The 14,928-nt window shown below is 36.7% G+C and overlaps 2 protein-coding genes across 2 annotated transcripts in view; both read right to left on the bottom strand.

Moving 5' to 3' along the window:
- Positions 1–218, bottom strand: part of NFXL1 (nuclear transcription factor, X-box binding like 1) — a 49,690-nt gene extending 49,472 nt beyond the window's left edge. Inside the window, exon 1 of the mRNA XM_085322837.1 lies at positions 163–218. Coding sequence (XP_085178963.1) covers positions 163–218 — 56 coding nt within the window. The remainder of the gene's footprint in view (positions 1–162) is intronic.
- A 2,809-nt stretch (positions 219–3,027) lies between these two features.
- CNGA1 (cyclic nucleotide gated channel subunit alpha 1) lies at positions 3,028–8,352 on the bottom strand. Its single transcript, XM_085322886.1, is given in 7 exon segments — positions 3,028–4,445; positions 5,270–5,376; positions 6,026–6,133; positions 7,248–7,358; positions 7,463–7,488; positions 7,869–7,942; positions 8,244–8,352. Coding segments are annotated over 7 exon segments (1,953 nt in total).
- Between the last annotated feature and the right edge of the window lie 6,576 nt (positions 8,353–14,928).

Raw genomic sequence — 14,928 nt, 5'->3', positions numbered from 1 at the left:
CTCCCCTCAATACCGAGTAGTTGAATAAGAGCTATTTTGTAGGAATTGTCTTTAATTGCGATCCGGTGGTGAGGCTCTCGAAGGAACAAGCGTAAATAATTTTGATGTAATGCAGGTTCCCTCCTGAGGAAACCTGTGTCCTCTTCTGGCCGTTGAGCTCACCTGTTAGCTGCCCTCAGAAACTTAACAGCCGCCAAACGCCAGCAAGACCCCCTCATGGGGCCTGCCAGAAGGCGGCAGCCCGCTMCTGTCTTTACTGCGGTGCCCTGAGGAGATAATAGGGTATTTTGTGAGGACCAAACGTGAGCGTTGTTTGTTTTCCAAATCCGGAGGCACTTCTGTGGTGCCGATGCTGAGGGGATGGCTCCCAAAGCCASTCGTTCTCACCTGCCGCTGGAAAACTGCAGTGTGCTAAGACAGCCTGTCCTCAGCATAGCCCTCCTTGAAATTATCCATTGAGAAGGTCCATGATAGCCGTGGGAAGCCAGTTCCAGTGTCTCCTGCTCTTAATAATGAGATTTTTTTTCATAATATCCAGATAAGGATTTCTGTTATTTAATAGGTGGATTTCTTCTGGCCTGCCAGCTGGCTGTAGAAACAATTGGCTTTGGCTCCCTTTTTGGCAATCTTTTATGTATTATGGGACTGCTATTCTCATTTTCTTTCCAGCTCCCCTTTTCGAGAATATGTTAGATTTAAAAACAGCCATTAAGCATGTTTAGCAACTTCCAACTTCACTGAAGTAATATTCAGAAGATTTTACTGCAAAAAATCCGTACTGAAGAAAATCCATACATCCAGAAACATTCTGACAAATAATAAATGCAACTTGAAATAAWTTGATTGATGTTTCCTTATAACACCTATGTTTAGTCTTGCTGTGTCAGGAGGAGACTTTACACTTAGTATTTTTTTTGAGCAAATACATGCTCATGAAAGTTAAATAATTAAAGATTTTAGATCATAAAGCTACTGAATATATTAACTAAATTACTGGACATCAATTATGTTTTCCTGTTTTAAAGTTTTTTAAATCAAAGAATTTTTATTCTCCAACTAATGACTATAACTCATGTCATAGACTGAAGTATCAATAAAACAGAAAGAAAAAGAATGGTAGCTTTCTGCCTTTATTAATTAAAATGCATTGGTATAATATTAATAATTGTATTAAGCACCATATCATGCATTTCTCTAATAAAGTCTTAAACACTGCAGCAAAGGTGAAAAGTGCTTTCTAAGTGCATTGTAAAATATGAAGCAGCCCTGTAGGTGTTTCTGCAATATAAATTGCAAATTATATTCAAAACCTGCTTTTTGAGAATGCTGATTGCAAAGCCCAGCATTCAAAATACGGTAAATGCCAGAATAATGCTTGTTCTTGTAAGCACTAACAGTATTTCACTTAATGATTGTGTACTCTTTCCCCTTACCAGCACATCATGGACTTTGTCATTCAAGATACAAAATCAATGTTGTTCATTWTGTATTCTATACACTGATTACTTCATAACATTTAATCCTTGCAGTGAAATCCGGAGTTATCCATAGTTCTCTTCCATTCTGCAGACTCATCAACATTGCAAAAATCAAAACAATCAGGAATGAATGCACTTTACAAAAGACTTATTTTACTCACTTCTACAAACGATCCCATATATAATATCTTCATTTTATTAAGGAGAGGCGTGGAAGTACAGAGGTATTATCAACTGACACTAATTTTCATGTAGACGTACAATCCAGTTGCCCAGGATATTCAAATTCCTTAAATACAGAAGTACGCATTCTCTTCTTGCAGTCCTTTTCTCCACTTCTTGCCATCAAACGTTTCCAACATTAAGTGGCTATGGTCAGAATTACTGAAAAAACTCAGCCAAGTCTGGAACCACAGTTAATAAAAATAGCTTTACCAATGGGGAAAAAATATATATATAAATTTGGGTAAAATCCAAGAAGAAAATACCTCTTAAACCAGTTGAAAAGTTATGTGACTTATGAAGTAGTAGTTTTTGACATTTTTTAGTAGTTAAGAATGGAAGAAAGAAATATGCTGTCATTGAATAAAATACCTTATCTAGGCCCTGTATTCTTTCTCCGGTGGCAGCTACAGAAGATGCAATAGCAAGAGTTTGGCGACTTTCTGTTGTCTCTTCCCCTTGCTGTCTGCCAGCATACACAATGGTTATAGTGGGGACACAGGACAGRTTTGTAAACACAGATTTTAGAAACATGATAGTTCATGTTCAGCCGCCATATGATTACATGGGGCAGAATAGTCTTCAGTATTATGTATTTATTATTATTGTGGGAAGATCAGATAGACTTTAAGCCATCCAGATTTCTCATACAGATGCTTACAAAAGGTCAGATTTTTTTCTTCCATATTCCAGTCTTTTCATGTAATATCCCGAAAAAAGCACTGCTATAAAACTGTTCACTCAAGTTTCAAGAAGTCAGATGAGATGGACCCAATGAAGTCATAGTATTTTCCAGATGATCTTACAATCATCACTATTTACATCTTTATTATAGACATAGCTGTTTTTTGTAATGTCCTATAATTAATTAATCTTGCATTATTCAAGATATTAATGTTTGTTTATACACAAATTTATTATCATGATTATAATTACTTCAAATAATTAATACAATTATTTATCAAATATTCCTTCTTTCCGTAAGTAGACACGAAGAAAATATTTGAAAATATTCAGTAAAGCTTTCAGTGCTTACCAGTATGTGATAAATGCACTTGCTGTACAGTGATGTTACATAAAGAATAAAAAATACATTAGCAGGTTATACTGTTTGTGCCAGAGCAAGGCATTATGCTCTATCCTAGTTCTTGAGTCTTCAGATTCTTTCCTAAATCTGCCAAATATGTTTTGATTGTAGGAAATTAGTGACATTACCTCACCAAATATTTTTTCTTGATTAATAGTCAGGTCCTACAAAAATGGGAAGTTAAAGTATTCAGCCCCATGCAAGAACTGACCCTGAGTCTTATAGGCAACCTCTATCCTTTTATTCTGCTTTTGACACTCCAGGTTTTTCTGTGGATGGGTCTAATTCTTCTAAGTCTGAGAATTCATGCTCTATAACTGGCTTCAATATTTTCTCAACTTGTGTAAGTCTTTTTTTCAGTTTCTGTTGTGCAGCATCATACTCGGCCAACAACCTGGCGAACCTTGTTTGTAATCTGTCCATTGCTCTTTCCATATGAGTGACCTTCTCTTCTATGTCTTTAGGATCACTTCCTAAATTTGCAACTTCAATGTCCAGCAATCCATCTTTCATTAAGATTTGCTTTCCTTTCTCTTCCAGCATAGCCTTTGCATCTGGATATTCTGTTAACGCCTCCATGAGGTCATCTTTAGATAGACAAAACAAGTCCGAGTAACCGATACTTCTAATATTGGCTGTTCTTCTATTGCCAGCTTTGCTACCTTTGATATTAAGAATGCTAATCTCCCCAAAGTAGCTGCCATCACTTAAGACCACAAATTGCGTAATTCCGTCATCAGCAACTACTGCAAGTTTGCCTTCTTTGATAATGTACATCTCTCGTCCAATATCTCCTTTACGGCATATATAATCTCCAGGACTGTATACTTGCGGCTGGAGTTTCAAGACTAGTTCAACCAATAGCCCAGCTTCGCAGTCTGCAAAAATCCGAACTTTTTTCAGTGTTTCCAGATGAACATTGATTGCAATCTCTGCTCTTAGTTTGTCTGGCAAATACTTCAAGACCTCCCTTTCATCCACTGCCTTTTTATTTGTCCACAAATAGTCGAACCACTTTATAACTCTTTTTTCCATGTCTTTACTTACATTCCGAAAGTGCATATACTGCTTGATAGCATCAATCCTTGCTTGAAACTCTGCTCTGGCAGCATTCATGTTGGAGATCATAGAACCCACATTACCAACAATGGTAGCAAAAATCAATACTCCAACCAAGAAGTCAACAACCACGAAGAAATATTCAGAATCTCTTACGGGAGGGGGTGTTTCACCAATAGTAGTCAGGGTCAGTGTTGACCAGTAGAGACTGTAGACATACTTTCTAGTCAGACGGGCAAATTCAGGGTGGGAGGTGTTGGGATAGACCCATGTGTCAGCCCCAAATCCAATAGCTTTGGAGATCGAGTAGTACACACAGGCGTTCCAGTGGATAATAATCACGATGTACATGACAAGGTTAGAGATCCTGAAGATATTTGGGTAGTTTGTCCTTGTTTCTGTTCTCTGGAAGAATTCAAACATACGAGCTACTCTAAGTAATCTGTTTATTCTTAATTCTGGGTAATTCAGTCCTAACTTAAAGTATAAGAGATCAGTTGGTATGATAGACAAAAAATCTAATTTGAATTGAAGCGATGCCTTGTATTTCTCTTTAAGCTTTTCTTCTTCTCTGACCAGAAGACCTTGCTCCAGGTAACCTAAAATCAAATTTTAAATATTAAAAAATGTTTTGACTTCAACTTTCATTGCATTCTGTTTAATGTCAGCCCAAATCTATCTTAAGCAATATTTTGGCTGCAAGTTCCAGATACTACATAATTTTCTTATTTTTTTATAAGTAACTGCTTACTTCCAAATATTCTACTTAGGGCCATATGGTTCTGCTCCAGCTGAACTGTACAGCTTTTAAAATTATACATTTCTAGCTCCAACTGTCTTCCCTCCACTGTTCTACTACCTGGTGAGCATCTAGGGGAAAAGAAAAAACATTGTAGGTTATAGGAAGGATGATTAAAACAATGGTGAAGAGTATAAGCATGGGAATTTCCGTCCCATATTGGGTGTAGCTACTCAGTAGTTCCAGGTGTAAGGTAAGATTTTAAAAGAAACAATTGCAGCTGAAGCTGATTAGATATCTTATTGCTCAGTGGTCCTGATCATGCACATATTTGAAGCGCCTTAAAAGCAGAGTCCAGCTTCAGGCACTAACCCTTTTAGAACCCTTGATCCCTACTTGTGGGTTGATTTTGCCTTGTACGCGGYTCCAGGCAGAGCAGCTTGCATCTGGCTTACCTCTTGCCAGGGTCTTTGTGTAATYCTTCAGTAAGACACTGAAGAGTTTTTTGTGTTTTTACAGGTCTACAGATCTTTTACAGGTCTTTTGAAGATTTAATTTGATGTCTTTTTCACTCTTGTTCCCCGTCAAGAGTACCCAAATGATAAAAGTAACACTCTTCTGAATATTTTAAACTGCTTAAAACAAATATATGAATAAAAATCATTAATCATTGGGTATACTTACCTGTTCTTGTCCGTACAAACATGTCAGCAACATAGATGACATCAGAAACATAATCAGCAATGAACCATACTGCTAAGTAGTCATTCTGAAGTTCATCAAAACAGGCTCTGAATAGGAAAAGAAAAGTAAATTGTCATAAAATGGAAATGAAATACTTGCATGAGATCAATGATGAATAAAGTAAATTGTCTTTTTAGGGACGTAACAATTTCTCAGAATTTTTATATACTCATTAAAGGATCTCCGTGATATCACCACACTTTGAAAAACGTAGTTGTTTTAGAGTGCTTCTGCATATCCTATTTATCCTTCTGTTTCAAGCAAATGTTTACAATTTGGACTACGGAATATTTTCAAGTAATCAAAAAGGAAAAATGCCTTGTGTAGTTATATGGAGAACTAATACTTATGCCAGCTGGGAATGTTGCCTAATAATTTCTCTTATGAGACTAAAGTTTTATGTTATTTATGAAACTTTGCCAATCTTCTGTTAACAGCTATGCTTTTTATTCACTAGAATCATAAAAATGAAAAAAAAAAAAAAAAGTCAGATTTTGTGAAGTGACTCTGTTGAAGATGCAGGATCCCAGCTAGTGGTAGGGATTTTAAAGATTTGTGTGATTTCTAGTTTATTTATTTTATCTGTTTTATTTGTATCTATTCTGTCTGACAATCAGAAGCTTTTAATATGGCAAAGAAGTACAGCACTACAATTACTTCATGAGAAATAAGAAAGTACGTTATTATTTACATCACCTAGCAATAATCATGGTCCAGTTGTACATGACTGGCATTGTGATGCAGAACAACCAATTGTAGTACATGTTTCCTGCTGGATCAATAATAAAAATTTCTTTCTTCTTCCTGAGTGATAGGCAGGGGAACAAAAAGAGATTTAATGAGAGACTAAAAAGATGCATGACAAATTCTGGGGAACTAAGCATTCTGGAAATTGTTATTGTAAAAAAAATTAAAAAGAAATAAAAAAGAAAAAAAAGACATTCTTCAAGTTACACTTCCTTACTTGAATACATCGAGAACATGAGAACATGAAACAAATTGTTAGATACAACTACAGTCCTAAACTTCAGAGTCTAGTTTTTGTTAAGGAATATCAACTTGGCAGTTCAATCCTTTTAAAATAATTTGTTTCCTTCCAAATTAATGATCTTATCTGATAATCGATTTGATCATCAACCATTATGTGAATATCACGTGCTAACGTGAGACATCCAATGCCTTCCTTACTGTGAAAAGTCTAAGACTGAAAAAAGAAGAAACATCGGCATAGTTTATATAGAGGAACCAACAGAGAAACCAAAGAACATGCAATCAAACAATGCTAGTCCTGAGTGCATTACTTTAAGTTTCTTATTCTGGGCCAGAAAACTATGAAATTGCAAACCAAAAGGTAGAGCAAGAGCTTTTGGAAGAGAGTTTGAGTTTATTGGCTTGTAGGTACCAAAATCTGTAAAGAGATTGCTTTACAGTGGCCCATCTTTTGCTGCAGAGTATTAGCAATAAAAAGAAAGAAAGAAAAAAGAATCTGCAAACAGTTCCTTCTGCACTGTTATGAAATTCTGTGTGCTCTGTCCCGTCATCCCTATTTCTAAGTATATATGCGAAGCTACTGAGAAAGCTGGTGGAAGAGTAAGAGTTGCAGAGTTTACAGTGTGCTGGTAAGATGAATTTTTAGGTTATTGTATTATGTGACTCATAATTGTCAAGGATCTTATTCAGAATCCATRGGAGGTTTTTTTCTGGATCAATTTTTTCGGATCAATTCCATGTAATCACATTCTATTGTCGTATAAGTTGAAATCAGAACAACTCTACTGCAGACAGAACAACAGTCAGTACACTCATTCACTGGTGTATAAGCCTCTTCTTTGCAGGATGTCCGTGAGTGGGTTCAGTTTTACGTTAAAAGCAATCTTTACTAGACTAAAAAAGCAGGATTTAAATGAAAAATACTTACTCCTCTTTCTTTTCTTTGTTCTTGGACTTATCTTTGTTTTTGCTTTTTTCCTTTTTTTCCTTGTTCTTTTGTTCGCCATCCTTTTCTTTTTCCTTCTTTTTTTCTGACTTGCTAAGGAATAGATTTACATTTTCAGTTGTTACAGGCCAAGTTAGAGCATATTTGGAAAACAATTAAATGTCTTASAAGTTAGTAGTATTATAACTCTGCCTTACCTCTTCTTTTCTTTTTTCTTTTTCTTCTTCTCCTCTCTAAGTAAAAGAAAAATATGAAAGGCTCATGGGATGCACATAGCCATTGCTTCCACTATTATTCATTAAAAGCATCTGAGTTCAGTAGGTTTAACATTATGCTTAAGTGCCTGGCCTCGAAAAAAGAGGGTGGCTTATTTCTTTACACGGAACTATTTTCATTTAAATTTAATAGATATCATAGTAATAGCTTTGCTATTGGGAATAATCATTACTGTACATATTTGATGTACATAAAGTTCAAATTTACATGCAATCTCTTCCGGAATTACTTGTATGAGATAACTGCTTATAAGAAAACGATTAAATATACATCATTCTTTTTCACTTCTGCTTAAACAACAAAGATTATAGGAAATTGCCAAGATACTTACTCATCTTTATTACTATTGTTGTTAATATTGTAGAATGCAAATGTACCAGGCAGATAACGTTGCCTAAGGAGTAGCAAAACAGAATAGTTATATGGTATCTGCTAAAATACAAAAAAGTTGTTATTTAAATTGTCACAGAAYTATTTCTTACCATTTTTATCATGGGCTAGGTTATCTAGGTAAACTGAAAGTGTAGGCATTTTAATTTCCTAAATATTTACAATAAGTAAAATATCCCAATCTTAAAAACTTTATTACTTATAGAGAGTGAAGATAGTTATATGAAGGCAAACATCTGYAACCAGGTTATTCCCATGCAAATTAATTGTTAAAAAATGAAACAGTAGAATTTAATCTAGAAAATCTAATTTACCTGTTTTCCCCTTCATGCATCTGCCCAGGTTCCTCACTAGTGTCTTGCACAACCACACTGGGAACAACCGTATGGGAGTGATGAGTCTCAATCACTCCCACCTTCATGGTGAAGTTTTCTTATCCTAAGTGAGAAACACTGATTTCAAAAGGAATCAAGTCATTTCACAACTAGCAGAATTAATAAGCAAGTTTTTGTATCCTTTGTTTTCTTGCTTCCCGCAACAGAAAAGAACAGTATTTCCAGCTTCCTCTCTCCTGCGTTATTCCCATCAGACAAGAAAGGGTGCTGCAGGTACTTGGGTGTGCTGAATGACCCAGCAACTGCTGCTAAAGGGCACATTCAACACATCTTTCCCTCAGAGAAAAAAAATAATTCTTTTGGCTGAGTCTAATCACATACATTGAAAAACTTTTGACTATTGTCTTTGAAACATCTACCACACTTTCATTTTGTTTTGAACTGAAGACTCAAAAGCTATTGAATAGGAATGGATAAGTAGATTTATGCACAGGTGGCACCCTGGAAAACAGACTAGGAAGCACTTTAACGACTTGATGTCAAAAGAAATATCAATGTGCCTTATGTCTGTGAGTCACACTCTACTGAGAGCAGAGAGTCCTGTAACTGAGAAGTTAAAGAGTGCTGCAGTCGAGTATCCTTACTCATGAGGGAAGTAGGCTGTAAACACCTACATAGGAAAGGTGGGGCCTGTTCATGTCTGGTTTTGTTCATCTCAGTATTAAAAAAAATAAATAAATGCTCTAGTGTATATAATTAATGTAGTGCATTCTGGTGCATTTTTGGCACTGAAGTAATCATCTTCTGCTCTCCTTTTCCTCCACAGTTCTCACAATTGTCTCAACAGCAGTGGAACCACCGGCTCTTTGGGCATGAATTGTGTCTACAAGAGTGATCTGTGCTTGACTGGGCCTGTTAGGATTACAAGACAAATGCTCTCCACTACAATAATACTAAGTTGAAATCAGAGTATAGACATGTCTGTAAGCCACCAACTGACAAGTCGGTGGCTGTATCACTGTAAATGAAGTCAAATGCCATAGAATGAACTGATCTTAAAGAAAGTACTTTCATCCCTGTAGGCAAACACACTGCTAAAAGGAAGTATGATGATACAGTTGAAACATTATTTATTACTAGACTTACCTGGCTTATACTATGTCTTTCTTTATTAGTCAGTGAAACTAAAAATATTCCTACGCAGGAGATAGTAGAGGAAGCCCATGTTTCCAGAAGTCATCAAAAATGAATGATATATAGTGCAAAAAGTAATATAGCCCTCTACATCACTCTACAAAACAGAAGAATGAAGACTGAAAATTAAGTTGTGTTCTTTCAGGAATGTATACTCCAGCTCTACTTGTCATTTTTTAAAACAATTTAGAGCAAGGATCAGTTCTAAGATGGCTGTTGCAAAAAAAGGTTAAAAAAAGGTAAGATTTAGTAAGCATTAGATTCACCAGTGGCCTAAAAGCTGTAACAGGGTTTTCGTTAGCAGACTCCAAGGATAAATTGTATTTGAAAGTGTGGAGACTGAAATTACACAGGGTTGAATTAAGCTGCTTTATCTGTGCTTACAAGTGGGAAAGCTCTGCTAATGCTGGCACACAAAATTCCACCCTGATTTGACCTATATCCTCCATGGATCTGCACCGGAGTCAACACCAATAATGGTGTAAAATAATGCTGTGCCAAATTGCTTCCAGTCACTTGGCATGAAAACAATGTAAAAATATTAATCTCAAGGGAAATCATTCTATCCTCTTTGATTCCAAGAACAAAAAATTTGTGTTTTCCAGACATACTGATGCTAGAGGTTTAAGAAAATCAGAAGTATGCTGAAATAGGAGATTAGGAGAATAGGAAACGCACACCCATCTAGAGTGCTTAGTCTGGAGTTTGGGCAAAAATCTGTATGGTGTATGTTCCCCTATTCTTCAGATAAACAGGAATTTCTGTGCAGATTTTGCAAATAAATAGATTTCTCCAGCTCCATTAATGCCGAGACTAAGCAGAAGCACCACATGGTGCTTTGTGGCAGCTGTGCGTAACACTTGCTGGGAAGGAGAAGTTACCGTTTTGAGCGGGACAAACATGCCTCAAAATCACACATTGAAACTGGAAGCATTTACCACCCTGCAGCTCCAGTTATTAGATCTGAATCTCAGGCTCAGCTGACTGCTGGATGAGGTTGTTTCTCGTGTCATTCAGTCGGGATATACAGTACAAGGGTATCTTCAAATCCTACTAGCATCAAAGCAGACAGTGCAACGTTGGAAAATTCCCGAGTCTCAGATGCAGAAATGGTGTTGCAACGCGGGCCCGACGCGAATTGAACAGCCACAATAATTACTGCTGGTTTGGGACTGAGGTTACTGCCTTACAGCATTTGTGGGGACAAAATCCTGACTTGTGAACAGTGGACATTTTCCATTAGTCTCTGTGGGCCCAGAACTTCCCTTCCAATGCATTTCTGTATGTATTTTAGGGAGTTTTCAGGCAAAGTAATTTGGACTATGTTTTTTTAAATTGTATCACTACCACTTTTCCTACCTTGTAGCCATCTGTAATTTTCTTCAACTTATATGTTGTCACAAACTGCTACACTGATTTTATTTTAATAGTCTAAAACTCAATTTCATATTATAACATTTAGAAATTTATTATGAAAGGTAAAGCAGATAAATGCTTCCTTTTGAGGTATGTTAATTTTTTATCATATTGTTTTTATTGTATCATCACAAATAGTTTGCTTTTACTATCCTGTTTTTTTTTAATGTGACTACTATGATAAACACAATGTAAACATGATGTAAAAGGTATTTATATTAACTTCTATACATCAAGATCTTTAAATTGCAAGAAAATGAAGGCAGCATTGTCCTTTTACAGGATTTTAGTGAATGGAGGATGAGCTACCATCTCYTATGCTCTTTTCTTTTATCTATTTCCCACTTTCTTATCGGCCCATCTTATTCACTTCTTTACTCTCGTTATTTTCAGAGAAGACATATTTTTAGTAAGAACATCCAAGAACAAAACTTGGCCCAATGTAAAGATCTGCTTTTTTCTCTACTAAAATGAGCAAAAAAAAAAAAAAAATACAGTGATGTTAAAATATGCACTGTCTTGCAGCAAAATACCTGTATTTTCTAACATGCAAAAAGATTCCTTAACAGTTCTGCAGTAAGAAGTTTCTTACCTTGGTAATGTAGTCTGCTGCTTCTACTGGTGTTTTCAGTCCTTTAAATCAGCCACATCTCCATACTAAATAAGTACTGCCATCAATAAAAAATAAATATAATCAACATTTCAGACATAAATCCTTTATTGAGCTATTTCTCAAACTGCCAGTCTCATGTGCAGACTCTGAATTATTCCCAGGGAAGGACATGGCTATTAGAGGAGGATTTCCTTGACCTAGTGATGGATTTTGAGATTTAGAGACAGATGAAAGTGACAGTGGCAGTCAACATTATCCCTCACCTGAGTAGAAGCTTACTAGTCCTGTGAACACGCACAAGAAATGTAAATATTGGAACACACTGTATTTTGAAACTATAAGAAAAAAGTTTTAATGAGTATATATTCAGTGTTGTCTGCCAGTTCCCTTTTCTTTAATATTGCAGATAGTGTTTTGTTGTACTAATAGGTCTTCACTAGAACAGACAAAACACCATAAATGCAAGTTTTCTGTTAATTTCTCTGATTTTATCATATTGTCAAATAATAAGAAAAACAATTGTAAACTATTGATAACTTCTTAACTAAACTAACATAATTTTTACATTCCTGTGCTGATGCTTAAAAAACCCACTAGTTATGCATCTATATCTGGTGGAAAATATTATAACTTCTTTACTTTCAAGAGGAACATGTATGTAAGTTCATTCCAAATTTAAAAAAAAGAAGTGTATTTCTGTAGCCTAGCTGTTAGAATTTTCTCTGAACGAAAATCCTCTTGTATCATTACTTATACTCTTGGATTGTTCCCCCCACCACCCCACCGAGGCAATGCAGAAAAACAAACATCTCACCAAACTCTCGGATTACCAAGCAGAAGTGCTGTTTTTACAGGATAGTAAAAGACTGTTTTCTCATAGGAAAAGGATCTAGTCTTTAATTTGGTGTAAAATGTTTACAGAGAAGTATTTAAAAGCTGACTTCTTGTTTCAGTTTTAACCCCACCAAACTCAACCAGAACTGTGCCAGAGCGTAAAGCTGCTGTCCTGATAATTGTCTCAAAACAGCTCTGACAAACCAATAGGAAACGAGGATGAAGCTTTAAGACACCAAACTAATCTTCAAATTTGGTATGGATTTGCCACATTGGCCCTTTTTTGTCCTTCGCTTCAAGCTTCATTCACAGTGCAAAGARCATTTTACTAAGCCACCACCAAAGGGAAAGTATCTGTGGTTCTCCTCCATTAGAAATGCACACGAGTTCGTCTGCAGTGGCCATGCAGTCACGGAAGGCCCCAACATAAGGTATAACCTAGTGTACCTGGAAGGAGAAGTTGTTGAGGTATTTGCACACCTCAGCTTTCTCGTTTCACTTCTGGGGCCCATGAAAATAAAAAAGGGAGTTTAATCGGTTCAGGTTTTTGATCTAGCATGTTTAACGTGGCCTGTTTTGGAGGGGGGACTAAAGCACTGCAGAGCATGAAATCTAGCCATGCGAATGTTTTATGCAGCAAAAGGAGTGAACATTCAAATTTAAAATGGTATCTTTATCCTGAGTCACAACTGAGATCCAGCTAAAGTTGCTGCATTCCGTTTTAACTTTGTTTCACAGCAAGTAGAAGGCTGGACACCAGATCAGCCTGCGGAGCACAAGYGTAAGGCAGGTTACCTTCTGTAACCGAGAGCAGGAGAGCCACGTGGCTAGCATTTGCATGAACTGACTTAAATCTTGCAGCCTGAATGAGTGGTCACTCACAAGTAGGTTGACAACTTGTAGCTTTAACCACAAACCCAAAATGATGCTCAAAAGCATAGGTCAGCCTCTGCAGAGAAATACATCTGTTGCTACAGCTTTCTAATTCTGAAGACACTGGGCTTTCTTTAAGAGAATGCATGTTTGAAACTTAAAGATTATAAAGCGTTTTCAAAAATCAGTAAGAGACAATAAGGAAATGCATAAAACATTGTGCCCAGTGTAATCCAAGGTTTGTCAGGTTCAGTAAGGTACCTAACATAACAAATGGAATAAGATGAAATCATCTTCCAGCTTCTAGCTTTTGTTTCAGAAGATAGCTCACTGTCATCTCTGAGGGGTTGAAACCCAATTCCTATCCTAAAACCATAGCTTTGAAAGGAATCCCTGGAGGCCAGCATATCTATCCAGTATTAAATCRGGATCAGTTATACCTAGGTCCTTCTCACGGATCTTTGCCAGACCTGCAATTTAAAAGATCTCAGACAGTCTGTTCAGTGTTAAGCAGTTTCTGTGTGTGTGTAGTGATATTAAGTATTAGACATATACCTGAATTCTGTATCACACAAACATCAAACTAATTGTGCATTCAACATCAAACAGTCCTCTGTTTGGTGCACATCTTTGTACAGAAGTTTGAGATGTCCAGCCAGACCAGGCGAGCCTGTGTCACGGTTCAAGCCCACACCACCAACAAAGGAGAAATGCCTTTTAACTCTGGCTGAAAACAGTCAGTCTTCCTTTAAAATCAGTAGTTTCTGTCCTGTCTTCTGTAAATATTGTTTATCTGTTTTACAGTGGGGTTTTTCAAAGAAGTGCTCAAACTCAAGGGCTTGAGTCTTACTGGGTCACACCAGTTTCTTGTCTCTGATGGTGACCAGGAGCTCACTTTCGTGAGACGAGGTTTGCAGGACGAGGGCAAGTTGTGGATAAGCTCAATGCAGTGCCTGCTGTTCTGCCCTCCTTTAAAAATCAGTTACACAGTTGTCATCGACTTTGGTGACAATTAGATTAGTTTACTTTTTCTTCACAGGGATATTTTTCGTGTAGTTCTGCATTTCAGTTGAATAACCTTGACTCATGGGAGAATGACAGCAGTAATGGATTATTGTTTTAGGAGGCCAACTTTAATCTATTTTTGTGTCTTGCTTTGTCAGCACCTCTGTAATCTTCTCAATCCTATTAAAGATATCTTTAGTTTCAAACACCCATACCCAAAACACTAGATATATTATACATATGCATTTATGTGTAAATAAGCRAGTTTTAAGGGAACAACATTGCCTTAAAGCTTACTGTGCTGTAACTGGCTACATAGATGAGTGCTTAGACCGTGACTACGATTTCAGTAGGTTTATCTTCTGCAAATGGTTTATCTTCTTTCTCTTCTCTAGCATCGATATAATTTCAGCAGTGAAAGTAATGCTGGAGTGCTGTAACTGAGAAGGCTCCAAGACTATTTTGTATGGACCTCTGCTAAGGAGAATTCAGTGCCATAAAGTGCAATTAGMCCTAATGGGACTTGGTGACAACAAAAACACCAGTGCAAACAGTGTCTCCACCAGTAGGTGGTACTGTATTTTTAGTTTAATGTTACATCGGAGCTTGATGGGYAGGGAAAAACTGGAAGCAATTTCAGATGTGTCCTGATGCGTTAGAGGCCGGAATCTGAAAGCGCTGCGCAGACTTCAAGGTTTCTGCAGACCTCGGTGCTACCTGGCACACA

The sequence above is a fragment of the Rhea americana genome, unplaced genomic scaffold, assembly GCF_003343005.1.
Source record: "Rhea americana isolate MKP2758 unplaced genomic scaffold, rheAme1 scaffold_8, whole genome shotgun sequence".
Classification (NCBI taxonomy): Eukaryota; Metazoa; Chordata; class Aves; order Rheiformes; family Rheidae; genus Rhea; species Rhea americana.
Note: the sequence above shows the minus strand (reverse complement) of the source record. Positions and strands in the feature narration are given on the sequence as shown.